Here is a 26,837-nt window from a genome sequence, read left to right as displayed (position 1 = left end):
ATTTGTTTTTTGATTTCAGAAACATAAAGCATATTTTTTATAGCTATGCAGTTTCGTAAATTATGACATAAACGTCATTCGCTTGGTTAAATAAAATTGTGAAAAAACGAAGAGCTTTTGGGAAAATGTTTATTGTCTGCATAAACGCGCAACGGCAGAAGCATTTTTTTTTACATTCGCCATAAATTAGGATCGTGTCATAATTTAACTTTTTCGTAAATGTCAGTTGTGATAAATAAAATTATTGGAAGCAAAGCTATCATGGATTCATAATTACGATGTTTAAAATAACCATGTTAACTTTGGAAATGTATTGTGGGTTGCATTTTCAATTATGGAATACACTGTATATGATCATTATTTTTCATGAGATTTAATAAATGTACTATACTCCGTCCAGCGAGAGATTGGGAGATTTTCAATTGCAGACTTGTAACCCAGCCCTACAAAATGCACTAGAATACATTAATTAGAGCATAATTTCAGGGCAAAAAATGTTACTGCTTGAAGATAAATAAATAAATAAATGAATAATTTTGATTTTAGGGTCGTTTTTAAAAGACACAATTTAACGGAGTTAACTTATTTCCGTTTGTTCCTAGTTTACTTCATTTTATTAATTATAAACCATTAATCACCACATCAAAGCCATTTACTAACTTAGAACCATTTGTCTGATATTTTCTTTTATTTGTTAAATGGATGACGTTATTAATTATTTAATAAATACCTCTTTCTGCGAAGCGCTCAGATAAAGAAATTGATTAATCGTTTTAGACAATTTACTAAACAGAAGCATTTTTGAAATAAATGGTTAAAAAATGTTTTTCATCCATGTTTTGTGTGACACAGTATTCAACATAACATTTCAAACATAAATTTGTTAAATTCAGAATATTTTACTTTGACGTGTTTGTCAGAAGTCTGGATCATTAGATGCATGGACAACCTGTTAGCTCATAAACAGTAGGAATCCTTCGAAACTCCATTCGAACACCTCCATGTCGCCAACTTCAAAATAATAAAACCCATTTTCTCCGAATTTAAAGTTTCTCTGGTTCTTTTCCATCGAATCAGGGTTGCTGTCAGTGACGAACATAGGAAAGGTTTCATCAAGGCACATCCGACGTGAAAAAACGTTACTAGGGGAGACACAAACCTTAAATATACTGTCCGTCGATTGTTGATTTTTGAGGAAGATTCTCGGCAGCTGTCAAATATAAATGGAACAGAATCTACAAGGATTTGTCGCATTTTATTTTAAATTATTTTACGGTGGGTACGTCACAAGTCGAAATAAAATTTTATATCACATTTGCCGGGAAAATGGGAGATAAAACGAAATTTAAACTCGAATTTAAATTCGACGCATTCACGTTCACTCCAGTCACCTGTTTTCAATGAAACGAAAAAAAAATCATTTTATTGTACACTGTAAAGTTCACTGATGTAAAAACGAATACATTTAGACGAGTAACAAACACAAAGCCGGTGATAATACCGTACAAGTAACTTTTGTACATGAAAGGTAAAAACGGAAATTCCGCTACACAGGATTCAGCAGGTGTACTATTTTTTCAAAATAATCCTAGTTTTATGGTTCGTACCGCTCCGGATTACTCGACTTCACTTTAAATTTAATTAACATTAAAAGCAAACATTTTAAGGAAAAATGGATTCAAAGCAACAAAAAATCTTGCTATTTTTGTCCCATATGCCAATGATTTCATTTAAAATGCTATAAATTACAGTCATATTCGACTGCACATAAAAAATAAATAAATAATTGATCTTAAAATTAATTCATCTACTATTAAGACATTACATATGCCAAACCTTATGATATTCATTTAAATGTCATAACGAAACACTTTACCGCACTAGTGTGGTAATTTTAATTTAACTTTATATTTTATATTGAAATCTTGTAAATCCCAATAAATCGTTTAATTTTGCTTGTTTCGTTGTTTGTTTACTTCAAAACCTTCTAGATCTATTTATTTGTCTAAATGCTTTCAAACTACTGCGACATTTTCAATAAATTGAAAATTATTTCCTTTTACATTTATTAGAATGATATATGTAGTAGTATTGTATAATAAGTACATAGTATATTATGCAATAAGGTTTATAAACGCCTTTTTAGTCACGAGCTTTATTAGGCACGAGCGTAGCGAGAGAACGACAGAAGATGAGCCACAGTTTTTAATGCCTTATCTAAAGCTTTTGTGAGCGTTCAAATTCCTTTCTCAAAAACACAATGTCCTGAAGGAATTTAAAAAAAAATACATACATCGAAACTCGCTTAAGAAAGGCTTGACGTTTATAAGACAAGATTTATGAGTGTCCTTGACACTGTAACTTGCAGTTTTTATTTGAAAAACATCAACTAAAGAAGTATAATAACAGTTTGTCATTTTTAAAATAATAAATAAAATAAGATAACTTCTTCACAATGCTCCGCGCTGACCGCATCAGCTAAATCCTTCATGTTTTACGACGGCCGCACCTGAAATCTGACAGTCTGCTATTTGCCTTTAAGATTCTTATTTACAATCCAAATTTTTCTCATTTTAATCGTATTCGCTTGCAGCAAGAGAGCAACTTGTATAATCGCAAAACGTTCTTAGTATTACGCTCATAATTGTTTTAATAAGCTCACAAAGAGAATATCAGAGACGTTTAATTTATGCATTCAAGTATGTACTTTCATGCAAATAGAAAGCAGACTCTGAGATATGTGAAATGAGACATTTGAGTAGGGTAAAGCGCACAACAATTAAGATATGAGAATCAGACTAAGATCAGAAGCATGGCGAGTGAAAACGGATGCCTTGTCTCTGATTCTGTCACTTGTGAATGTCCTCAAAAAGCTCTTCGCCCTACTTACCTTCGCAAAGATCGAGCTAAGCCCAGAAAATTACGTTCTGTCCAAAAAACTTGAGCAAAAACATGAATCGAAAATTTCAAACAAACAAACAAGTTTTGTCCACTGATTCGGAAACTCCAAAAGTGGTTAAAAAAATAAAGCACTGTGGGTATTGGAATCGTACAAATCGGGAAATATTCTTTCGCAACAGCTGATGTTTTCTCTCTCAACTGTAGTAGACCCAATTGATCGATGAAGGTTGCGTGATGAAAAATCCTCGCACAATAAAGGTTATAAACCGTTGTATTGGCCATGTGGTGGCGAATGGAGTTGCCAATCTTACAGCTTCCAACAGCTTATTCTAATAATAGTAACTATTATTTTTATTATTATTGTCGCCGGCGTTATGGTTATTGAAAGTACGTCGAAAATTCTGCAATCGTAACTTCGACTCCAGCATTCTACTCCCAGTAAGTACATAACAAACATTTCATGACTGTCGCAAGTCGCTTTTATTATTTTATTTCTCCCAAACTCCCTCACCATCAAACTAGACGAGTGACGCTGTAATTTATAAAGAAGTCATCCAAGCTGCGTTCGAATTCGCTCGTACATGTTTCAGAACGTCGCCTACATATTGCAATTTTATGAAAATGCATAAAACACTATTTTCGCGAATACATTTCACCATCTACATCGGATCGTATTACAGATAAAGTCGGTGGTTGGGCGATAAATAATTTTATTGGCGTGTCTTTGAACGAGGTAAGAAACTCCATTAGGCTAAATCGAAAAAGTCGGAAGTTGATGAAATTGTCATCACACTACTTTTTTAGGGGGTTTTCTAACGTATAAATTTTTTACAGCTTTTGGCCTAAGATCGCTGTCGAGTAAACGCGCCGCCATTGTTGATGTTTTAACTCGACGGCTCGAGAAAAAACAAATTTCTTTCTCGGCTCCCTGCCGAGGTCTAGAGCTTCATTAATGCTTTCATAAGCTGACGAAATGTGTATGACAAATAAGCTTAAAGAAGTAATTAGGCGACCAAGGCAGTCTCATAAGACTAAGCTCTTTTTCTTTGGGATAGTTTGAAAGCTGGAGCGTCGGCGTGACTGTTACAACCACACCAACTCCCTGTTTTATCAAATTTGCTCCTCGACAATTCTAAACTCGACTAAATACTATTAGAAAAGAGCCAGACAAGGTATAAAATCTACATAAAGAATGCTATTACATTACTGCGAGTATACTGCATGAACATCGCTCGGAATTGGATACCTACCCACTGCTAGGTGCATTTCTGTAATTTCGTTTTTTTAAATTATATTTACCTGATGTATACATACTTTGCTTATTTCCCCTTGGTCTACAAGAAAATCGTGTTACTGAACGTCGAGCTGAGTGTCTCATAGTTACTTCCGGTCCCGGTAACAACTAATCACTTATTTCAAATCTCATCCATCCAGAATCCTTTAATCCATAGTTCCCGAAGTCATAATTAATTCGTCAATTCACCGAATAAATGCTGTTATTTGATTGATCATTTATCTTCCTTCTAGGACTCCACTACTTATTTTCCTGCTATATTCCCGGATTCCCATTTGGTCTATTATTCTCATGTTTGCCGGAAGACAGATTCCATCCAATTTGTTCAGGGACGATGCACATAGGTGTATGCTTAATTAGTAATTTTCTACCCCAACCCGAAGGCACAAGAAATAATTAATGCGAAAAAAATTAACACACAATGAACAGAATACTATGTGATGAAAAATAAAACAAATCAGAGCAGGCAAATTATCGGTCATGTCGTAGCGGAATTCTATGCAAATAAGCTGTCAATGCATAGGCGTAGACAATTTGCGGTTTCAAACGCTACTTTATAATAAATCATACATACTTTATGTTTTTTTAGAGTATGCTTTACCTATTTGGAATAACAATTACATTTTTATTTATATCCCCCACCCCTTTCTTTCTCTATTCTTTCCCTCCTCTTCTATATCTCTTTCTTCCATCTTATCTCCCTTCCGTCTTCATACAGTATTTCTCCACGTTCCTTTCTCTCCCTCTCTCTCTCATTTCGCTCTATTGTCTCTCTTTCCTCAAAGCGCATTCAGCACCTTCTTTCCTCTCCTTCCATCCAATACCTGTTTTCTCTCTCCTCATTCCCACATCTAAATCTCGCCATCATTTTTCTTTCTTTTCACTCCCTCTTCCTAGATATTCCGGAATTTCCTCTATCATGCTTACTGTTGTATCTGGATTCTTTCATTCTTTCCCTTCTTTCTTGCTTGTCTGTGTCTTTGTTCCTTTCACTCAGTTCTACACATTCATCCGTCTTCCTTGAGAGCAAATCTCAATCTTTCCACTTCTTCACTGGCATACCCGTTTTTCTTATAGTATTTCTCTTTCTCCTTCTTCTCCGTGTTTTTTTTCTCTCCAGCATTCCGTTAGTATCCTTCACTCTTCACTTGCCTTGCCTTGCCGCTCTCTTCCCCGTTTTCACTCTCAGCCTATTCCTCTTACACTCTTCCCTCATGATGTAACCTGGAGTTGCTCCGTCTACTCCTAGCACCCTTCTCAAGTATTTTTCTTGCACTCTCTCTGCCTCTTCTTGTTCCTTCCATCATTCTCCTCCTGAAATTACCTCCCCATTTTCTCTCTCCTATTCCCCATACACATCCCAACAAGAGCAACGTTTTACATTCGTAAAAATGGGTCATTACCAGCTTTATTGCCAAACGCGACGCCACTGGTAAGCAGATTTTCCGTTGAAATGTCAAAGAAACTTCAACGACGTGCTGCTTGTTAACCTGGAAAACAACTTTTCGATTTCGGCAAAGTTTACAGACGTTTACTGTAATTGTAAACAACAATTATCCCCAGAATAAGTGGTAAAATGGGTTTTACCATTGTTAGGTACTACATATTTAAATTTCTTGAGTTTTAAATTTTGGTGTTCAACACTGACGTTAAGGACATGCCATGATTTCTTTATATATTTTAAAAACATTATCAATAGAATGGTTTTATAAACTTTTAAAATTTAATTAAGAAAGGGGGCACAGCATCGAGGCCGGATTGTATATAATTACGTATATTTTTGTCAAGTAATAATAATTTCTATTATTATTACTGTAATTACTACCATTAAGAGTGACAAGCAGAAATTAGAAACAGTAATTAACTAATAAGCGCGTAATTATTATTGACAGACCTAAAGTAGTTTTAATTCCGGAATTAAACTGTATGAATCAATCTACGACTGAACTTTGTTTTTCAGGATTTTTTTGTAGCATGTTGTGGAAAGAAAGGTAATTGTAAAATCGATAGTTTCTTGTGTGTGGCACTTGGTTTGGTGGTTGTATTGACAGAAGATCCGGAATTATCTCGAGAGACATAAAAAAAATCTGGTGCAATATGTTACTCCCTCGAGAGCGCGGCATCTTAAACTAGCGTCGTTCTTTCAATGGATTTTATCTAGGTTAATTATATATTCGCGCCACTAAACTTCCAATTTTACACATAGCGAATATCTGTGGTGTTACAAATTAAATGTAATTGAAGCTGAGTGCGACATTAGGGCGATAAAATCTTCTGCATGTTTTAAGATCAAGTTTTGCTCGCGTCGAAAATTTATAACGTTTGTCGGGATCATTCTGGAAACAAATAGGGCTGCAATGCATCGTCGGTGAATTTAGCGTTAATTTCGCGAGGCGCTACATCTGATTGTATTAATAGGTAATGGAGAATTCGATTAATCTTGGGCATTTCGCAGCAGCAGATGTGGGATTCCATGCATCACGTTGATAATGAAATTTACTTAGGTAAACAATCGATGGTGGAATTGCATCCTGCAACTTTACCGGAATTAATTCGACACTACCCGAAGCACACGTAGATTTCGCCGAGATACTAGTCAAAGACGCACGACGCAAGGACGCTCGTCCTGAGCTTCTAAAACAATTCCGAAGCTCTCTAATCATGTCCCGTGTCGAGTTTCGTTGGTTGTTTCTGTGTTTTCATTTCTATGTTGCGCCACTAGAGAATTGTGTGAAATATGAGACAATCTTGTGGTTGGCTGACCGCTTATTCGTCGACCAACTTCATAACTAAACGCCGTAAAAAATAGTTTCCTCTCTGTCTGCATAATCGTTTGTCTAACAAAACTCCTAAAAGTTTTTCGTTAAAAGACTATAAATCAGCGATTATCGCTCCTAGAAACGCAACCAACTTCAGCTCCTGTAATTTCACACAAATTCCAGTCTGCCACAAAATATATATCCCAAGAAAACGTTTCGGTTTTGTGCATACGTAATTACTACACATAAATAAAAACAAGCGCTTTATGGATGGCTGAAAAATAATCGGCAGTTGTTATCTCTTCAGTGAAAAGCTCAAAACTCAAAAAGCTCCAACATTTTACAGCTAAATGCGAATTTTCCGCAGACCTGTGTGAGCAGCGATTTACTCTTTGAATACATTTTTTTCAGTTAAAAAACTTGCAAATGTAATCTGGGCACAAATGAAGTTGTAGCCCTCAGAGATACAAAATGAAACATTTAAATGATCGCTACGAGGTCCAGCTTGGCAATAAATAAAAACACTAGAAAAAGCCTCGATAAAGCCTCGTTTAATTATTACAACAAAGAGATGTGAAGTAATTGGGCATGTAGTTTAAAAAAATCCCTCAGTGTTCGATTCAGTAAAAAATAAATTTTTAATTGTACCGGTGTGTAAATACCCGTGTTAAATATTTTGCTGGCGAATGTTTCACGAAGATTTTTTTCCAATTTGCAGATTTTTTAACCCCAGTTTTCATTAACGCATAACTTAATTTGTCGGTTAATAAATTATGCTTATTTCAAACAGGAAACGACACTGAGTACAAAGAAAAATAAATTGATCGGGGCATCTCCATTGTGCTTTATTACAAATTATCCCGCTTGTTAAGATGATAAAAATACAACAGAGGCAAATAAATTCTGATCTTCTTAACGGTTCAAATAACAATCCTCCCATAATGCTTTTATTGAATTTGTCTTCTTATTATGCAGATACAAATATTCATATTTCAAGCCACAAAAACGCAATTATTCTCTGATGGAATTTTTTACAATGACAAGAATCTTTTTGTTGTAGGATAATTAAAAATCTTGACATACATATATTGAATATGCCTGGAAACATTTACAATTCTCATTGGATCAGAAGTAATTACTTTTTTAGACATCCGTAATGAAAACGGTAATTTTACGTACTCACAAGCGGACGAAAAGTAACTCTTTTTCGGACGCTGACCATGGCGCTATCTATTGGTCTGTTTAGTAAGTTAGCAACGAAACCGACAAAACCGATAATTGTCCTGTCACCATAAATTATGTAAATAAGTAATTGTGTTGCAAATACATAGTAAGTTTGTAGTTTTGTGGGAAAGCTGATAACAAATACTATAAAAAAAATTGTTGATATATATGTATTAATAAATGTATGTATTTGAAAAAGGTAGATACAAAATAAATTTGTAATTTTTCCAATGATGTCTTTTGCTTTGTAGTTCATGTGGTTGCCTAAAAAATTTAATGTGCACCTCTGCCAAAAAGTGCCTCGGCTGCGCCTCGGCCTGAAAACTCAGACTCGGACGAAAAACATGCACTCTTTGGCCGTGATACACAAATAACTATTTTTTAGCCAGACATTTTTTGAACTTGTCTAAAGCAACGGTAATAAAATTTTGAAGCTTTCTAGTTCTTGACTCGTGATCCAAATTAAATTTATTCGTTTTTTGACTTATTGTTATCGAGAAGACGCAATTTGAGCATTAAATTTATCATTTTTAAATGGTTATAAATTAAGCCCCGTTTAAATTTACACGTCATTTATTTCCCTATAAAACAGACATTATTTTATCCTTTAATAAGACACAAAGTATATTTGAATTTTTTATCGTCATCTACCACACCAACACTCTAATATAAAACTGTTTGATATAGATTACGAGTATTTCTTTTTTGGGGAAAGGAGGCAGCTAGAGCGATAAGCGCGAAACCGCTGTAAGAAATAACTCAAGCCATTAAAAAATTTCAGACGAAGTTAAATCAAGAGTGAGGAAGATTAGCACTGAAGCATCGGTAAAGATTTTCAACAAATAAGCGAATTATAGTGTTGTTTGTCGTCGTTTTGGACGTGTTGGTTTTGTTTGGAAAACGTGTTAATTAAATTTCACAGTAAATGCAAAAGCTAACGAGACTTTATTTTTAAATCTGCATATTCGTAAGACTGGCTCATTTTCGAAGAAGATTTTAATTTTCTCGCTTTCCTCCGTTTATTTCACAGTTAAAATTTAATACTAATTTATTTCAACTTTTTAGACGATCTCATTTGCGAGCGCAACACAACTGCAATAACAAAAACATATTTACAACGCAAGCGAAACAATTAAAGAACGTTTCAGCATTCTGTCGAGAATTCCTGAAATATCCAACATGTAATACCATCGCCTTCCTTGCCATCTTAGGTTTACGAATGGAAAGTAAAAAGAAAAGCCTCTCTTTCAAATGGGAAATTTGAGTGTGACATCCATCACACTTTTATGTAACTATAATAATATTATTCATACGAGAATAGGTACGTTCATTTTATTATTTCCCTTCACGTATAACTAACTGGCCGTAATTTAATCTGGAGCAGAAAGTCCTTGCGTTGCGCTACGCTCTGCGTGCAGAATCGTCCTTGCTGCAATTCGGTTTTATTACAAGAAAGTCCTTCGAGTGATGTAAAAATTCCGAAATGTGTCACTTTTCAAATTACCACCGAATCGATTCGCAACAAACGTGTTTACTCATTACGGCCGATTTTAATTAATTTTCGCATCAACTTTTCAGCTTGATTAAAAATGTCTGATTATGAATTTTACACCTGAACTAAACAAGTTATTTCACAAACGAGCCAGAACCGACTTTGTAACATCTCGAGAAGGGGTGATTAACTCGCAGAACCTTTGACCGTTCTTCAGTTTGTAAATTAGAAAGCTGGCAGTGCATCAGATCGATCCAGAAATCCCTCCCTCCAATTCGGAAACGTGTTTTTAATCGGCAGTCGTAAACAATCACGCGTGTTTTTTACTGAATAACATGACTTTACGAGCGCCGAATAAAAAGATGGTGCGGTTTAACCCGAAAGAAACGTGACGTGAGTGTTATTTATCTCTTGTCATTTTCCCCGCAATTCGGTCTTGCGAATAAGATCCATCCCGATACGTTTAGGAACGATTAATCCAAAGTTAATTAGGACAAAGCCAACGAAACTGTCGCCTTTCTGCTCACCTGCCCCCCTTTGGTCTCGCCAACAATTTCATAAGTCGCCAGCGATGTCGTAAAATAATTATACATCGTTGCCTATGTTACTGTGAAAGTTTTTCTTTGTTGCTGAAAAGCTAGGACCATTATTCATAAAATTCAACGAAAAAAGTTACGGCTTTGGCGAAACTGAAGCTGGAGAAAAATTCTTTAATGTTGTTTCGAAAGAAACCCAATTTTACTCACCTTTACTCTCGCCGGTAGCAGATATAATGAAAAAAAATATTAATTAGGGGATATGAAGGTACATTATAATTCCATTAAGTTTCCTTTTACGTCGTCTTACTTTCGATAAATGAAATTTATCACCTAATTCATTCATTAATTCCCTAATTAAATGAAGATCAAAACTCGAATGCTGCAGCAATGATTTCATTAATGATCCAATATTATTATTGCTAAAATTAGGCATTCAGTTTTAATTGATATTCTGCAGTAGTGTGAATTATCTGCTCTTGTTCATTATTTATGACTGCTGATTGATTCATTCCCAACGCTAATTTTGTTATGTATCATTTTAGAAATCGCAAACACCACAAACTATCAACTTTTGTGATTAATTAAGTATTTTAAGAAAGTTCATTTAGTTAGAAAGTTATTTAAAGTCGAGTAATAATCTGCAAATACAGAGCTTCATTTTAAAGCTTTCCTGTACTAATTAGTGAACAAATATTATGCAAATAATAATTGTTTACAGTTGGAACTAATTGCTTAAATTATATTTCTATAATGTTAAAATTGTATATTATGTTATTAGGAGCAAAAATGAAGTTTTATGTGCTAAGGCTGATAGTTTGGCCTAAGTTTGGCTAAAATTGGGAATGATTCAGCTAGTTTACTTTATCTGGCGCTCGTCAGCGGAGATAATAACTTTATCTGCCGCTCGCCAGCAGAAATAATAACTTTATCTGCCGCTCGTCAACTCGTCAGATGTCATGGCAATGAAGTGACACTTTAGCATTATCAATCCAGCAATATAATGTCATATTTTACTGACGTTTGAAGAAAATCTTTTTTTTTAATCTTCACAGCATTAACCAAAGTTATTAATGCCAAACTCGTCCTTTGCCTGAGTCCTGCATTTAACGATTTCTTCTATATTGAAAGAAAACATTACAAAGACAGAAGAAGCAACTCAAGAGTTTTTATGACAATCAGAATATTTACTTTTGTTCACGTAAATAATTTAAATGGTGGGACCAAACATTTCAGAAACGGTTTCCAAAGATGAATTAGCAAAAATAGTTCTAAACATTTATTTGAAACATTATTTTTACTGAAGGACTATAAACCTTACCTGATTTGAGAGCCATGAAGTACTGTTCCACAGAATATCGATGAAGTGGAGAATCGTAAAGAAAACAAGAGTTTAAAATATAATTGAAATTGGTGTCTTCTTTACGGAATAAATTCTAAATTGTAATGTCAAGACTAGAAATGTATTTTTTGTCAAGTTAAGACCTGTGGTTAAATGTCAGAGAAAGACGTTTGTTCATTTGTCCTTCTTGATTTGGTTAGAGCTTCCACTGCGTGCAGGATACTTTATTGTGACGCGAGTTCATCAAGACTTATCAAACGATCTATAAAATACATTTTTATTTGGGTATAAATAGCATTATAAATCTCCTTTGTGTAAAAGCTCAAGATAGGGACTTTTTTATGGAGTGATTTTTCAAGTTACAATAACATATTTATCATAAAATATGGCGGTACAAACTGTCTATTGCACAAGCAAATCCCCGAATATCATCTTGAGAGTAAAAGAGGGTGACATATTTTAAATTGCCTCCTAATAACCTGGTAAACGCAAGTGCACGTTCACCGAAATATTTCCATGTACAGGTGATTTAAAGCTCGCCCTTCCGAGCTTCCCGTCTGTCTTATTTATTTAATTCTGCGCCGGCCGAATAATCCTAAATTGAAAAACTTAAATTAATTAATGGGATTTAAACTTTTCAAAAACATGCCAAACAAAATGTTGCGGGATTTTTTAAACTCCATTAAATCTACCGGTCTCATGTAAAAGCTTAAAAAATGTGTCAACGGACTTTTTCAAGCCAATCTATTTTACCGCCGAGATAATCACTTTTTTATGGTTGCTGTTTTGAATCTCCATAATTTTATAATAATACCAAACAGTTTTTTATGTTGGGTACCGTGTAATGAAATTCAGTCGCGTCAACAAGAAAATTTACTGCGTAGTCGCGAACGATCACACATCACAGAAACGAATTCTGTTCCGAAAATGTATTTCCATTAATGTTATTTTAAGACCGATTGCCATTTCATATTATGCGGACAGTCGGTGGCAGGAATAAAATGTACGAGGCAAAACATTTAATTCCGTCGACGACTTTACAATGGGTTTTATTAAATTTGCATTCGGCCCAAACATTTCACTTGAAATAATAACTAATGAAATTTGCCTTCTGGTTTATAAAGTTAATTAACAATTAGGCCAGTAGTATACGAGTATATTTTTGGAGGTGCTCCCAGGGCCGTAATTAAAATTGAAACCTGTCGTGAAAGGCGGCGGCGATGTCGCGATATCGACGGCGCCGCCCCGCGATCGCAGAATTTTAATAATTGAGCGCGACTTGAAACGATACCCCTAAATAATTAATGGGCCGGAGTAGCATAAGAGCAGTTCCGGGATGACGAGCAAAAAACAACAAAATTGCGAAAAAGTGGATAGCATCCGCATAGCGGAACTTTTTTGATGGAATTAGCGTGTACGGTTTTTGGGATTGCGCCCGGAATGCGTTGTGGCGATCGGCGCTACGGCGAGTGTTCGCTGACCCGGAACCTGAGTTCTCGCCGGCTCCGGTGCCGGAGGAGGCCTGTTAGCGGTGCGGTCGACACGAATTTATTTGTGGCTTCGACCGATCTATCTTTATTTGTTTGCTTTTGAGCTGCATTCTGTTTTAATTCCCCCAGAACAAACTACCGAGCTGCTAGACTTACAAAGGTACAGACGCAATGCGTATTCTAGGGTGCAAAAGACGCTGCTCTATTGATTTTTGAAAATTGGTTCACTAACACCTTTCAGGAATTGGCCCGATGCGTCCCCTCTAAGTGCGAAAAGCTCGCTGTTTCTTTTCGGGCGGCTCTCTCATCCCAGGCCGAAACAAACCACCACAATTTTACCCAAAGAATTAACACCATGTTTCAGGATTTTCATATTTTTTTCGTAATAATTTTACTTCAGAAAAAGTGTGCCTAATGTTATTAAGCGTAGGATTACAACACTCGCTACGCTCGTGCATGTAAATTTCCCACGTTTAAAAGAGTAGTGCCTTGCTTACCTAAATAATTATTTTGAACCACAGGTATCAAGGCATTAACCAAGAGTTATTCAAATTTGGAATTAAAACTTTATGTAGCAGAGAGAGAGTGCAGCAGATATCATGTACAGTTGCGGCCCCTACAAACTCAGACAGTGTGACAAATAAAAAATGTTGGCTGTGTAACATGGTCCTAAAATTGAAGTTTATAAAATGTCACCCAACTGAAAGAAAGTCAGTGGCGTATAAAATAAAGAATTTGAAAAATTGAACAAATCAAATACAATAAAGTTAATATTTTATTGTATCACCGTTACCATCTATGACCATTTGGAGTCTCCTCGGCATTGACAAAACTGTGCGTTGTACACAATCCACAGATATTTGCTCCCATGTATCCGAGATACTTTGAATTAATTCTTGACGATTTTGGGGCAAGATCTTAGTATTCATTTCTTTGGCCATGATACCCCAAATATTTTCGATGGGGTTGAGGTCTGGGCTTCTCGCTGGCCAGTCTAATGTGGTTACTTCATTAGTTTGCAAAAAATCTCTTATTAGATGCGCTGTATGAATAGGGCAATTATCCTGTTGGAATACAAAATTATTTCCAAAAATGGGTAGAACTGAAGGTAACAGTGCTTGCTCCAGAATATCTCTATAAACTAAAGCTGTCAATCGTTCTTCCACTATAACACATATTCCCGTTTCACGGGAACTCACCCACCCCCAAACATTCACAGAAAAACGTCCACTACGCTTAATTTTAGGAACATATTGTTCAGACAACTGGTCTATAAACACGAACCCGTCCATTACTGCATGATTGAAAAGTTTTTTCATCTGAAAAGACTACGTTTTCCCAAAAGTTGACATTGTTTATATGTTGAAAGGCGAAACGCAGTCTTTCTTCTTTATTTGCTACTGACAAAAATATCTTATTGGCCGCGCTTCGATTTCGTAGTTCACTCTCTTTTATTCTTTTTCGACTGGTTCCTATGGAACCAGGAAAATTGGTTTCCACTTTTGCTCTTATTGCGGTACTAAAAGGGTGCTCCCTTAGAAAATTAACTAAACGCATATCTTCACCAGGGTTTGATATTCTCTGCCGCTCTGAAAGAGTTTACGACATTTTAAGATCATCTCGTAAGATTAGCAAAATACCTACGTTGTCGTTTTCTTCTAATAATTCCAGTTCCCTCAATTTTTCGTTTTGCCAAAAGAACCGTGTTTTTATCAACGTTTATTTCATTTGCGATGTGCCTAATGCTCATACCGTCGTCTAGTCTAGTTCTAATTATCGACTTTTGCAGTTCGTTTAATTGAGGCATTGTAAAAATTGTGCATGCTTCTGACTTACAAAAAACTGACACTGACATTGCCATACCGGATAAAAGTCAAATGTACACATTACAAATTTTTTGAATTTGGCAGAATGTGTCAAAAGCCGGTGTCTGAGTTTGTAGGGGCCGCAATTGTACCTATTTTTGACTCACATAAAATGCCTAATGACACAATTGTTGTGCTTTTTTAAAGCGTAGATTAATTGGAGCATGTTGACAGCTAACCTAAAATTTAGAGACAACAATTTTTTCTTTTTTTTCTTTCTTTGCAATATTTTACAACAAAAATAGAATAACGTAACGATTCCTATTCTCGAAGCAAATATCTAAGGGCACCCTTTGCTGAAAACAAACATGTTCAATTATGTCCCGATTAAACATAAACAAATGTCATTCGTGTCAACCGGCGGGAAATTCAAACTTTACACTGTTCTAGAGATATTTTCATATTTGGTGGCGGAAACAAAAGACTGAGAAACAAATTTGTATTGTCAGTGTCAAATTTCTCAAAGACGTTCGTGATTTCGACAAAAATGGAGCAAATTGGCAATAAGAAAATTATTCATCGTCGAACTAGAGAAATAATTTGTAATACGTTTGATTATATGAGAATAACTTTTCCTTTTGAAGCACTGACAAAAATTGGTTTCCTTAGAATTTGTTTTTTCAATCTATTTAACGAAAATTTAAATTTACCTAGACATTCCTTTTTACGGTGTTTATGAGAAATTTGACACTGACAATACATTTTTGTGACATTTCTCAGTCGTTTTGTTTCCGCCATCAAATATGAAAATACCTCTGAACGCTTTAATTTTTCCAACGCCTACTCAGCCCAGGATTTCATTTGAACGCCCGATAAAACTAATCTTGGTCGAAATGGCTTAATTGGATGTGTAAACTTTTGAGGTTATTAATGCAGAATGCATACTTAATGCACATGATATAGTAGTTTATTTAACGAATTCGTGTGTAAATTAGCCTTTTTTTGACATGAGTGGGCCAGTTTAAAACGCGAGTGAATTTAAAGGCCCAATTTACACAAGAACGAGTTGAATACAACGTTTTTTTGTTCGACGAGCCCTTTAAAGGCTCCAAATCGCCTAAAATCTTTAAAATTAGCTTGACGTTTCGTTTTGACAAGTTGTGACATTTATGAAAATCCGCTCACACAGGAGAAATTTCTCAAATTCTGACAGTGTCGGACAAAAAAAATATTAAAAGTCGTAAACATTTTTTCTTTTCATCAACATTTATTATTAATTTGATTAAAATGAGCGTCCAATTTTTGTTTAGTCTTTGAATGGTTAATTTAGGAAGATTTAGTACTTATTTTCTATTTATAGAGTAGATTATGTAATAGGTGGTTTATTATCAGTAAAACTGTTGCATCCGTATAAAACAGTGCCAGTTGTTCACATATGGGATCCTGTTGACCTCCTGTTCAGAAGTTATCTTGTTGCAATCTCTCAAAATTGTTGTCGGTTGGGGAATGTTTGTTAATTGATAACGTGGTACAGAAGGAGTCTGGTCGCATCACATGTCAAAGTGATATAATCGTGGCAATGGATCCGCTCAGATTAGCATAATTACCCTTCCCGAGTGTTCTAAGTCGATAACGAATTTTCACTCCTATCGGGATTAGAGACGAAGCATTAATAAGGCGAGCTTTCGGTGAATCCGGAAGGTCTGACGGGCGGTATTGAAAAATATGAATCCGGCAGCGACAGCCCTGACATTCGCATTTTAAAATAAAAACATTAAAGTTTACGAGCGATCGTTAGCTCGGATAAGAACTCGCTGGTGCCATATCTAACCCTGTTGATACCTGCGGAGGATTACCAGGCTAAACGCACGCACCGCCTAAGCAGGTTGTTTGAATTCCGCACGTTTCTGTCCCGGAATATCTGTGCCGGGTTTAAACAGAAAGACAGGACGAGAAATACGACGACACGATCGACAAAAGATGTCGCAGGATTTGAGTGTCCGGACGCAGTTTACAGAATTACGACGGTGGTATTATTTTCGAGCGTATCAATCATTTCCCGGCGGCGACAATGGTCACCGGAATCGACACGAGACTGGGTTTTATCTGATTTTGGAAAGACGAGCAGCAAACGTTATTAAACGCGGACAAAAGGCGAGGCGAAGCAAGTTTGTCTGGACAAAAAAGCACATCTCGGGGAGGGTTTGGGTACTTTTGACGATTAATTATGTCGGTAATTAGCGTGAGATCGGACCGTCACAAAACAAGTCGCTTCCAGAACGGGAAGTTATGATCAGTTAATTTTGCAGGAAGTGCCGCCTGCTGGACAGAGCCAATTTATTGTTCGCGCTGCTAATTAAGCACACTATACGTGGTGCGTTTAGTTAAATTCCGGGGCGAGAGAGAGCGTGATGGCACGTAAAGTAAAGTAAACAAATCTGTTAATTACAAAGATTAATTTATTTAATTTATCTAACAGATCAACAATACGCAAATAACAAAAAGGTTAATGATAATTAAAATGTATACGGTCAAAAGTCTTGTTCTCGTGTGGGCAGAATGAGAGCGACGTCGGTCAGACAGATATAATCTCTAAAAGGTTTGTATACACATGATCGACAAACAGTTATAAGAAGTGTGGAATATGGAATACACACTGAAACAACATACAAACAGAATCGAACAGACATAACGGTAGTTGTAGACATAAATGAATGTGTTGATGTGAGCAAAGGCACTAATTGAAGATCAACCACAAGGAGGTTAGGTTAGAGAGAGACGAACTCGGGGGTGAGCTGGGGAGCGCAGCTGGGAGGCGGCGGAGGCGGGGGCGGCACCGGCAATTCCACAGCTGCCGAGCCGGGTAGCGAAAGTGTGGAGCTACCGCCGGCGGTGACGCGGGGACCCATGTTGTCGTAGTGGGGAATGGCGCGTGGCCTCCGCGGCAGGGTCGCCATTCCGTGGTACACCGGCTTGGCCCTGTGGGGCAAGTCCAACAAGTCAGGACACCTGGAAGCATCGATCGTGGGGTCTCGACTCACTGACACTGAGATAAAGATGTTGCCGTAGGCCGCCGTCGGGAGGACGCTGCCGGAGAACTCCGGGGGCGGCGGAAACACCGCCAACGGCAGCGGTTCGCTCTCGATGGTAATGTGAACGGGCGGCTCCACCAGCTCTAGATCCGGGCCGAGGGCTTCGCAGCTGCCGGTGCCGCGATCCGTCGTCGTCGCTATGCTCACGTCGAGCAGCTTTTTCTCCTGATCGGTGAAACTGACGCTCGCCTTCAGATTCCTGCGGTGGTGGCGGTTGCGATTCCGTACACAGCACACAGCGATTGTCGTGATCACAGCAGCACAACCCAACGTGACACTCACTATCACCAGACCCCACCACACCAAGCTACCCTCCGATTTACTGACGGTCGTCGCCGTTACTACTTCGGGAAGCACGAGCGTCACGTTGAGGGAAACCGTGTCTAGAATATTTCTAGCTATACAAGTATATACACCGGTGTCGGCATCACTCACGTTGTACACGCTTATGTTGGCCCACTTGTCTAACAGTCCCTCTTCGGCTTCGATGACTAACCACGTATGATTGATGGGGTAGCCTTCGTAAAGCCACGAAACCTGAGGTTCCGGGTCACCAGTTACGTGACAACCAAAACTGACATTTCCACCCGCTTCGGCTTGAACTTGAGCTTGAGGTGACACAAACACTCGAGGTGGACAAGCGAATTCTTCAGATGGCACATTCTCCCACAACCGATCGGCAAGTCTTTCAGGTTCAGAACACGTCAACGGAACGGAATGCAATTTACTCAAAAGAAACCAATCTCGAAAACCGCGCAATTCACAGTCGCACCGCCAAGGATTACCTTCCAACACTAGAGTTTTTAAATGAGCAAAGTTCATGAAAACCTCCTCCGACAAATTCCGCAACAAGTTCTGCCTAAGACTGAGCGTCTCCAGGGCGCTCAAATGGACGAACGCGTTCCTGTGCACGTACTCCAGTTGACAACCGTCAAGTTCCAGACTTCGCAGATGAGGAAGAGGCGGAAATTGTGCCTGAACCAGACGCCGTAAGGGATTGCCGTTGAGGTACAGCACGCGCAACCTCTCGTTACCGTGGAAGGTCTCCGGATGCAAACTCGTAATTTGATTATGGGACAAGTCGACCTCCACCAGAATAATGAGGTCTCTGAACGCGTCCCGGTGCACCTCCTGGAGGGCCGCGTTCGACATGAAGATCCGCTGGAGGTTCAGCAGGCCGACGCTCTTGAACGCGTCCCTGGCCAGCCTGGAGATGTAGTTGTCGGACAGGTAGAGCACTTGCATCTCCCCGTCGAGGTTGTCCGGCAGCGAGGAGAACCCGCCGCCCTCGCATACCGCCGTCTTCTTACCCGACGACCACTTGCACTTGCACGGCGTCGGACAGTCCATCCAGTCGGGGGCCGCGAAGGCCAGGGCCGTCATCAGCATCAACAAGGAGACCACCGCCATAACATCTGTTCATCTTGCCGGACCACCCCTTCCCCGCCGCATACTTTCAACAAACACCGACAACTGCGCCTGACCCGCGAACTCTACAAATCACTTTAAAGCGTCGTAGAAAAAAAACATCGCCTTGTCCAGGTCTACCGGGAAGGATGATCCATCGCGAGCACTTTTGCTCCCGCACTGGAGCGGCGATCCTACTCCTGCTGTTATTTTTAAATCGCCGACTAAAAATAGAACTGCAGCAAGTGTGTCGTGTATTGTAAATCGCGACGCCGCCGGTGCGAGCGTCCTCTCCGAAACTTTGTTCACCGCACTATGATGTTGGTCCGCAGCTTTATGGGTCGCGGCGCCCGTATTTGTTGCGTCGGCGTCGTCGAACTTGGGATGCGCCGCCCAACCCTATGCAGCAAGAACCTGCTGTTGTTGCTGCTGCTGCTCCTGCTGCTGCCGCCGCTCCTGTCGAATTTTATGAACGATCCCCGAAAATTAATTTCAGGACCTCGTCTGTTGCTCCACGTCCTGCATGTTCGCTCCTCTCGGTTAATCAGCGACAACTGCCTGTGACAATATCTCGCGATTGATCGTCCATACATCGCGGAAAATCACATACCTTCATCTCCCGCATTTCTGCCCTTCCTTCTTCCGCAGAGACCTCGATCCGATAATGGTGACAATACCTATCAAAAGGAATCACCACTTCCGTTGAGCTATTCCACGGTTTCAAACTGCTGTTACTGCGTTATTTTTATCGTGCACCTTTCATGTCAACGGAGATTATTAGATCTTCGAATTGACCTGTCTTGAATCTGAGGCGAGGTCAAGCGTTTTATTTAATAAAAGTGAAAAACGACTTCGTTTAGTTAACTCCGAGCCCGTCAACGGTACTAACCAAACTCATGAATATTGCAGCCGAAACTACTTTTAGGCCGCAGTTGACGAACTTGAAATTCGTTTAATTTATTGCGCTCCGAGGGCACGAAGAGACCAATACAAACACAGCTCCACGCCATCGGGGACTCTCCAACCTGCAAAATAGTGTAGTTTAGCATACGATCCGTGTTTGTTCAACACCGGCCATTCAAAGTCTACGACCGACCTGCCTCGTTCCAACTTTTAAACAATCGCCATAATTTAGGTATTAGTGACTCAGCCGTTTGCCATTTCTCCAAGTCAACATCGTAAGAGATCCCCTGCCTTACGGTTGCCACTCCGGATTGCCATTTTAAACCCTTTTGTTTTGTTTTACAACTATTTTCATTATAACGAAGAAACACCGGCGCTGCTCCTCTTGCTTAATCAAGACTGTAATTACCCCTTGTCATTTTTTGTCAACTCATATGGTTTATCTCAACGTTTTGCGTTACAACTTTCGTCTGATAATCTTACCCAAATTAAAGTTTGTTAATTACATTACGCTGACTCGGCAACAAATGTGGCCCTGTTGGCAAAGAAATCGTCGCGATAACTCATAAAATCGAGCAACAAAGCTTTTCTGGAATTTTCATTAAGTGAAGCATAATTAAATTTAAACAACATCGTAACAGTCAATATTTTTAATTCGTTACTTCGCATAACACAACTGTTAAGTCTGTTCAAGACAATATAATTTTTAGGTCGAAAATTATAAAGTTAAAACATCAACATATTTTGAGCTGCTTTTTAGCTTCTTGTAAATACAGCACAGCTAACCATGTTTTTTAAATCGAAAAACAAATATCCATGTTAACTTTGAAAATGTATTGTGGGTTGCATTCAATTCCACCGGACTCGTTATCACTTGTGAAATACCTTGTGTAAAAATTATTATGATTAAGATCTAAGTTGAGAAAAAGAATTGTTATTAAAAACGACCTTGTAAATACAGGGTGATTCTGAAATAAGTTTGGAAAAAAAACCGGTAATTGGTGATGATGAGAAGAAGTCATTGACAAAAAATTTTTCTTATAAAAGTGTTTTCGTTTTAGAGATACAAATGATTGAAAATTTGGTCAAAATTGCTAGTACGCTGCTGAGTTAAAGGTGATTACCTGATTATCTTGGTAGTTTAGCAACAATAATAATCAAAGGTGCCCGTCAGTCACAAACGCAACCTTACTCCTCTCGATTATTTCCATAGAAACATTTGCAAAGCAGTATGCTTGCACCTACGACTTTATTGTGGAGTTGATGTAACAATGGTTGCTAATGAAGTGAACAAATTCGGACAAATTTTCCCTATTCATAGGCGTTGGAAATACAAGGATAAAGGGTAATTTCCATCCTTTTTCTTTCACCTCCAAAAGTCATTTACGCAGAATTATTTAGTGTCAAGGATACTCCACACTTTTTTTCCAAACTTATTTCAGAATCACCCTGTATACAACGTGTTTCACGTAAAAGTATGAGCCTGACGAAGTCTAAACGCAGCACAAAATACATTTGACAATTGGAATTAGATTCATTATAAATTATAAATTGTAGTTTTGGACATCCCAAACTAACACAATCGCTGGGGAGCTCTTCCGCAAATGTGTGAAGAAGGGGAAATCTAAAAAACTTCAGGGATGTCCAACCAAACTACTTTTTGTCAAAATATGATTTATGCACCTAGTTATTCATAAAAATTGAATATGTATTGGGTTGCATTTTGAGTTCGTCGAGCTCGTACCCTTACGTGAAACACGAAAAACGAGCTTTTTATACAGGATTATTTACGTAAGATAACGAGCCTTAGTAGGCAAAAATGCAACCCAAAATACATTTACAAAGCACATATTTTGTTATTGTGTTATTTAAAAATTAAATCAGGAATCCAGTAGGTATTCTATTAGTTTGAAAGCTGTATCTGTCATTGCATTTTTCGTTCATATTTGAAAATGTTTTCGAAAAATGACAGAACCAGAACCGACATTAGTTTTGTGATTTTAATTGCTTATTATTGTTATTAAATAATACTTTGTTGAGCGAGAAATTTTTGTATCAGAACTTGACATTCATTAGGCTGACGTTAAAAGCCATCTGTGTTTTATATGCATTATGATAATGTAATAGGGATCGAGATAGCGTTATAAATTGTATTTTGGGTTGCATTTTTAACTGGTCAGGCTTGTCATCTTACGTGAATAATCTTGTATATAAATTTTTTGATATTGTGATATTGATAAGATAAAGACAAAGAAAACCTCTTTTTAATGTTTATCGTAACTGACTAAAGTTGCAATTATCTAAGCACCATTTGTGCTACTGTTAGAAAATCATTCTTTAAAAACCAACTTCGTAAGTAAAACTCAACATTTTTTATTATTTTATTTTGAAATTATGATATTTTTCATACATCGTCATGGTACATTGTTCCATTCGGTAGGTTATCATTTATCATCGTTGCTAGACAGAATGAAACCATCACAAAATTAAAACTATGGTTTGGTTTATCTTGTCAGACATCATCGAGATTATTTCCGAGTGCATTTAAGAAGTCCGTTTTGTCTCCAGTAATATCAAATGTAATTGTTATAAAAACATATCACTTATTTGAATAATAACACTCGTATTGTTTAATTGAATTGGCACTTGCCAATCCATTTATAGGAGGAATAAACGGAACAATTGAGATAACTGAAGGAGTCTCAGTTCTTTTATGAGCGAAATTCTCACCCCAAATCGTTTTTGCTCAATTTTTTGTGCTATCTGTAAATAATAAAGAAATACAAAAAAGTGTTTTACTGGGAAGGCGGCTTATCTTCCGTGATTAGAAAATTTATATAAATAGATATCACGGCTGATTTCGATGAATTTTGGATGTTTTATCTAGTGGTATTACTTACCTCAAATTGATACAATTAGTAATAGAAAAATCACAAGAATTAAATAGAATATGTAAGTAATCTAATTTTTATGCAGAAAATTTCACCTGCCAACTGAAAGTCTCCCATTTTGCGCTTCCAGAGATAGGCCACCCAATTAACACACTAGAAACTCCATTTTGCTCAATTTTAACATTTTCCTGAAACTGAACTGGAAACTTATCAACTAACAAACAACCTTAAGAAAACTGATTGATTACAAAAGAAACGAATCATGCACTTAGGTATACACGTTCTGTTCTGATTAGATTAACAAGCAACTTCGCGATCTTGCCTTTTTGCAAATCTATTTCCTCCGGATTACCAACTGAATTTCTTCAATATTGTGTCAAAACATACTAAGTATACAACAAAAATCTTGTTTAAAGCTCAACTTTTTCCTATTTGCTAAAGATGTTTGCTTATTAAATTGCATCTTCTATATTATATTGTAAATTTGTTCTCAAATTACTTTAAGTCCAAACACTCCGAAGAAAATATTTAGGAAGGTGATCGCATTTAAACTTTAAACGTGTCGTTTCACAATACTATTCGCATGTTGCAGTTTACTAATTCATATGCAATAATACAAATATTTTGTACCGGAAAAACCGCATCTCCAGCGCGTTTACTTTCAGGGGTGAGCAACCCCTTATAGCAAACTTTCTGAGATTATTTGTCCATGTCAACAATCCGCCTGTACTTTTTCTAGCTTGGAAGTACGTCTTTTAATCTAAAGTTGTCTTTAATGTCAACAAAGTGACATTTAATTTAATAAACCTATTAAACTAATAGGTAGGTACTTGAAGGTCAACATATTAGGTACCTTATTTTTATTTCTTCCCAGAGAACTTAACATTTATGATCGAATACTTTTATTCTCTAGAAGGCTCTGAAAATTGTTTTTCTTAAATTCAACTTAGTAAATGAAAGCTTAGGTACTGAAAGCTTTCTAAAATCGAAATCAATCTCTTTGACTATCTTTCGTTATCCATTTTTGGATCATGTATTCCAAAAGTGTTAACAAGAGAAATGTCAAAATAAATCTACCTATTTAAAAAATTAATGTCGCTTTGTGTACCTACTTACCAAGCCGAAATTTTATTTACAAAATTTTGGCAAATAAATTTTTAATGAAGTACCTAACTCAAATAAAACATCAATTTTGCGAAAGCAAAATCTTTGTTTAAATGTACATGTGTGCTTTTAATTTTGTTTTTGTTATGAATAATTGTTTTAATACTTCGTCAGGCAAAAAAAATACAATTATCAAATTGACGTCAACAGTTACGTTTCCATCATAAATTCAGTTGATGTTTCATTTACAAAATACAAACAACCTTTCCGCAAATAAAAGATTTTTTAAATGATGCATCTGCAATGCTGTTAATCAGTTTCTGTTTATCGTAAATATTGTTTTCACGAAAAGGGAACAGTAGACTTTACGGATAGTTGAACGTGAAGAATAATCGACCAAAACAAGCTATATTTGGATATAAACAAGCCGTCATGCAGAATACATTTTATCCCCGAACGATACAAAAATAAATGTTCGTCAATTTTATCCGAACGTTTTTCAGTATAGAGTTTTCATCATCTTCGAAGTGCTATCCTTATATGATAAAGTAAAAGCAATAGTGGAAAACAACAGCCACCTTATTTTTTAAAGTAGTAGCAGTAATTTTCTATTCTATTGAAATATTTTTCTGCTCTGTATTAACACATAAAAATTGCAATTAGATGGAACTATTGTTTTAAATGAGTTGAACGCAATAATAGAACAAATAAATGATCGTGTTGAATTTTGCGAAAATATTTTCTCACAAGTTATTTTAAATTCTTATTAGTAATTAAAAAACAAGGAGTTTGAGATGAAGACATGACGCAATCACCGAAAGATCAAATCTTGCTTATTATCTCCTTCTTGTTTGTGCAGACGTGATAAGATCACTTTTGATATTTGCTGACCTAATTCCAGTTTTAGGTAGAGATAAATCTTTTTGAATCATTTACAAAACCAATTAGTATTTTGATTTAATTCTACTCGTATTTACAGTTGTTGTCTCGTGCATTGTCTCTATATGCTATGCTCATTCTAGTGGAATATTTCTACACAAAACTAAAAAAATATCTTTATTAAAAAATATAATATTTATTTTGGCAATAGTGATTGTTTTTTTATATAAAAATGTTCCAACAATAAATTCAGTGACCGCTTGGAAAAGGGAACAAGGGAAAACTAATTGAAAATTCTAAACAAAAACCCTTTGTTGGAATTCAATTTTTCTCGGCAGGATCGCACTTGAACAAAGAAATTTTTTTATATTCCACAAATAAATTGTAAGCTAAAAGAGTTTATTAAAATTTCATTGTGCTCTTCTTGTCATCTATAAATCGACGCTCCCATACAATTTCGTCAGTTTTGTGGACAAAGACAGCTTTATTTGTATAACTGATTGAAGGATTAAGTAGAATTTATATTCGCAAATTGTGTTTGAGTGAACAAGATTTTTACAAGTTTACGGTTTCGAAATTATGTAGAAAAAGTAAGCAGGTTGTAATCATCAATTTTATAAACATTCCTGTAAAAAAGCAGTCTCTTTTATTAAATTTGAAATAAGGGAAAGTTATTTGCAATATCTAGATTTAAGCATTGTTATTTTTTTATTTAATCTGAACACGGAAATGTTAAAATTCTATATCACAATTTACAGAAAAATTAATCTTCCGTTGTAATAGCCACGTTACATTTAATTATAGCTTTTGAATTTAGCGCCAACTGACTAAAGCTGCTTTGTCACTTGTCAAAATCATAGACACGTGAAACGTCAAACGATATGCAAAGCATCTGGTGGCAACCCAGTACAATAATAGATCTATATTTCAGATAACTAGATGGCGCTACCACCAACTAACTTGTATTTAATTAAAACGGCCCTAAAAATATATTCATTTCCAACAGTTTTGCACTAGAATATTTCTGTTAATATTGACATTTTTTATTGCACCAAATATTTCGTATTTAGATCAAACGTAAACGAGAAATCTGTAGGTCGGTTAATATTGTAGGTTTACATTTTGTGAAAGATCATAGATGGTGCGTAATTTGCACTAACTTACTTCGTCCACCAACAATGTCTTTTTATTGTGTTAATGTATATCTGTGCAAAATAGTGTTGAAACTAAATTGTTACTGTTAATTCATTATTGTGTACGTTCGATTTTATTTAAAAATTTTACCCTAACCCATAAAGAATATACATTTTATTTGTCATTGCAAATTGGCATTTGCCCAGATCAGAAGATACGGAAGTTCACGGGTCAGAACAGTTATTTATTTTAACAAAAATAAGCCAAGAGACGATAAAAAAATTATATGATCAGTGGTTTAGCGAAATTTAAAGTAATCGAAAATCATCAGCACCTCCGTAAATCATCCTACGTTCAAGGGCTTAACCTTGATTACAACTCTCATTGAAAGGTAATTGCGTTTCTTTGTGTTAATAATACTCGTCATCTATTTTAACTTTAATTGTGGTGAGGTTTTGGCAATTCACTTTCACGTGAAAGTTGAGCATTTGCAGTGTCTCTGCTTGGGTGCCTTTACCTGAATTACCAAAAGCCTTTCATAACCTTCCCCGACCCCGCAAGTCACACGACGTAGTAAGTTTTTT

The 26,837-nt window shown here is 36.6% G+C and overlaps 2 protein-coding genes and 1 long non-coding RNA gene across 7 annotated transcripts in view; 1 reads left to right on the top strand and 2 right to left on the bottom strand.

Annotated features, from left to right (window-relative positions):
• Ubr1 (Ubr1 ubiquitin ligase) overlaps positions 1-26,837 on the top strand; it is a 56,837-nt gene that overhangs the window by 24,550 nt on the left and 5,450 nt on the right. Inside the window, exon 1 of one of the 4 annotated variants that reach the window (XM_069051570.1) lies at positions 26,259-26,374. The exons of 1 other annotated variant lie outside the window; for it this stretch is intronic. The gene's annotated coding sequence lies outside the window, so the exon portion shown is untranslated. Of the gene's footprint in view, positions 1-26,258; positions 26,645-26,673; positions 26,827-26,837 lie in introns of those variants that run through there. 2 more of the 4 variants (XM_069051567.1, XM_069051568.1) reach the window with 2 other exon arrangements.
• kek6 (kekkon 6) lies at positions 17,285-20,169 on the bottom strand. 2 transcript variants are annotated; one of them, XM_069050905.1, is made up of 3 exons: positions 19,953-20,169; positions 17,885-19,900; positions 17,285-17,822 (listed from the first exon to the last, which is right to left on the bottom strand). In XM_069050905.1, the coding sequence occupies exons 2-3, from the start codon at positions 19,343-19,345 to the stop codon at positions 17,724-17,726; spliced, it is 1,560 nt and encodes a 519-aa protein (XP_068907006.1). In that variant the 5' UTR covers positions 19,346-19,900; positions 19,953-20,169; the 3' UTR covers positions 17,285-17,723. The 2 variants fall into 2 exon arrangements, with proteins under 2 accessions (XP_068907006.1, XP_068907005.1); XM_069050904.1 differs by having other exon boundaries at positions 17,285-19,900; positions 19,953-20,159.
• LOC138133645 (uncharacterized) lies at positions 22,603-23,512 on the bottom strand. Its single transcript, XR_011160461.1, has 2 exons — positions 23,146-23,512; positions 22,603-23,008 (listed from the first exon to the last, which is right to left on the bottom strand). It is a non-coding gene; the product is annotated as an uncharacterized lncRNA (long non-coding RNA).

The sequence above is a fragment of the Tenebrio molitor genome, chromosome 6 (assembly GCF_963966145.1).
Source record: "Tenebrio molitor chromosome 6, icTenMoli1.1, whole genome shotgun sequence".
NCBI classification, from domain to species: Eukaryota; Metazoa; Arthropoda; class Insecta; order Coleoptera; family Tenebrionidae; genus Tenebrio; species Tenebrio molitor.
This window is presented reverse-complemented; position numbering and strand designations above follow the sequence as displayed.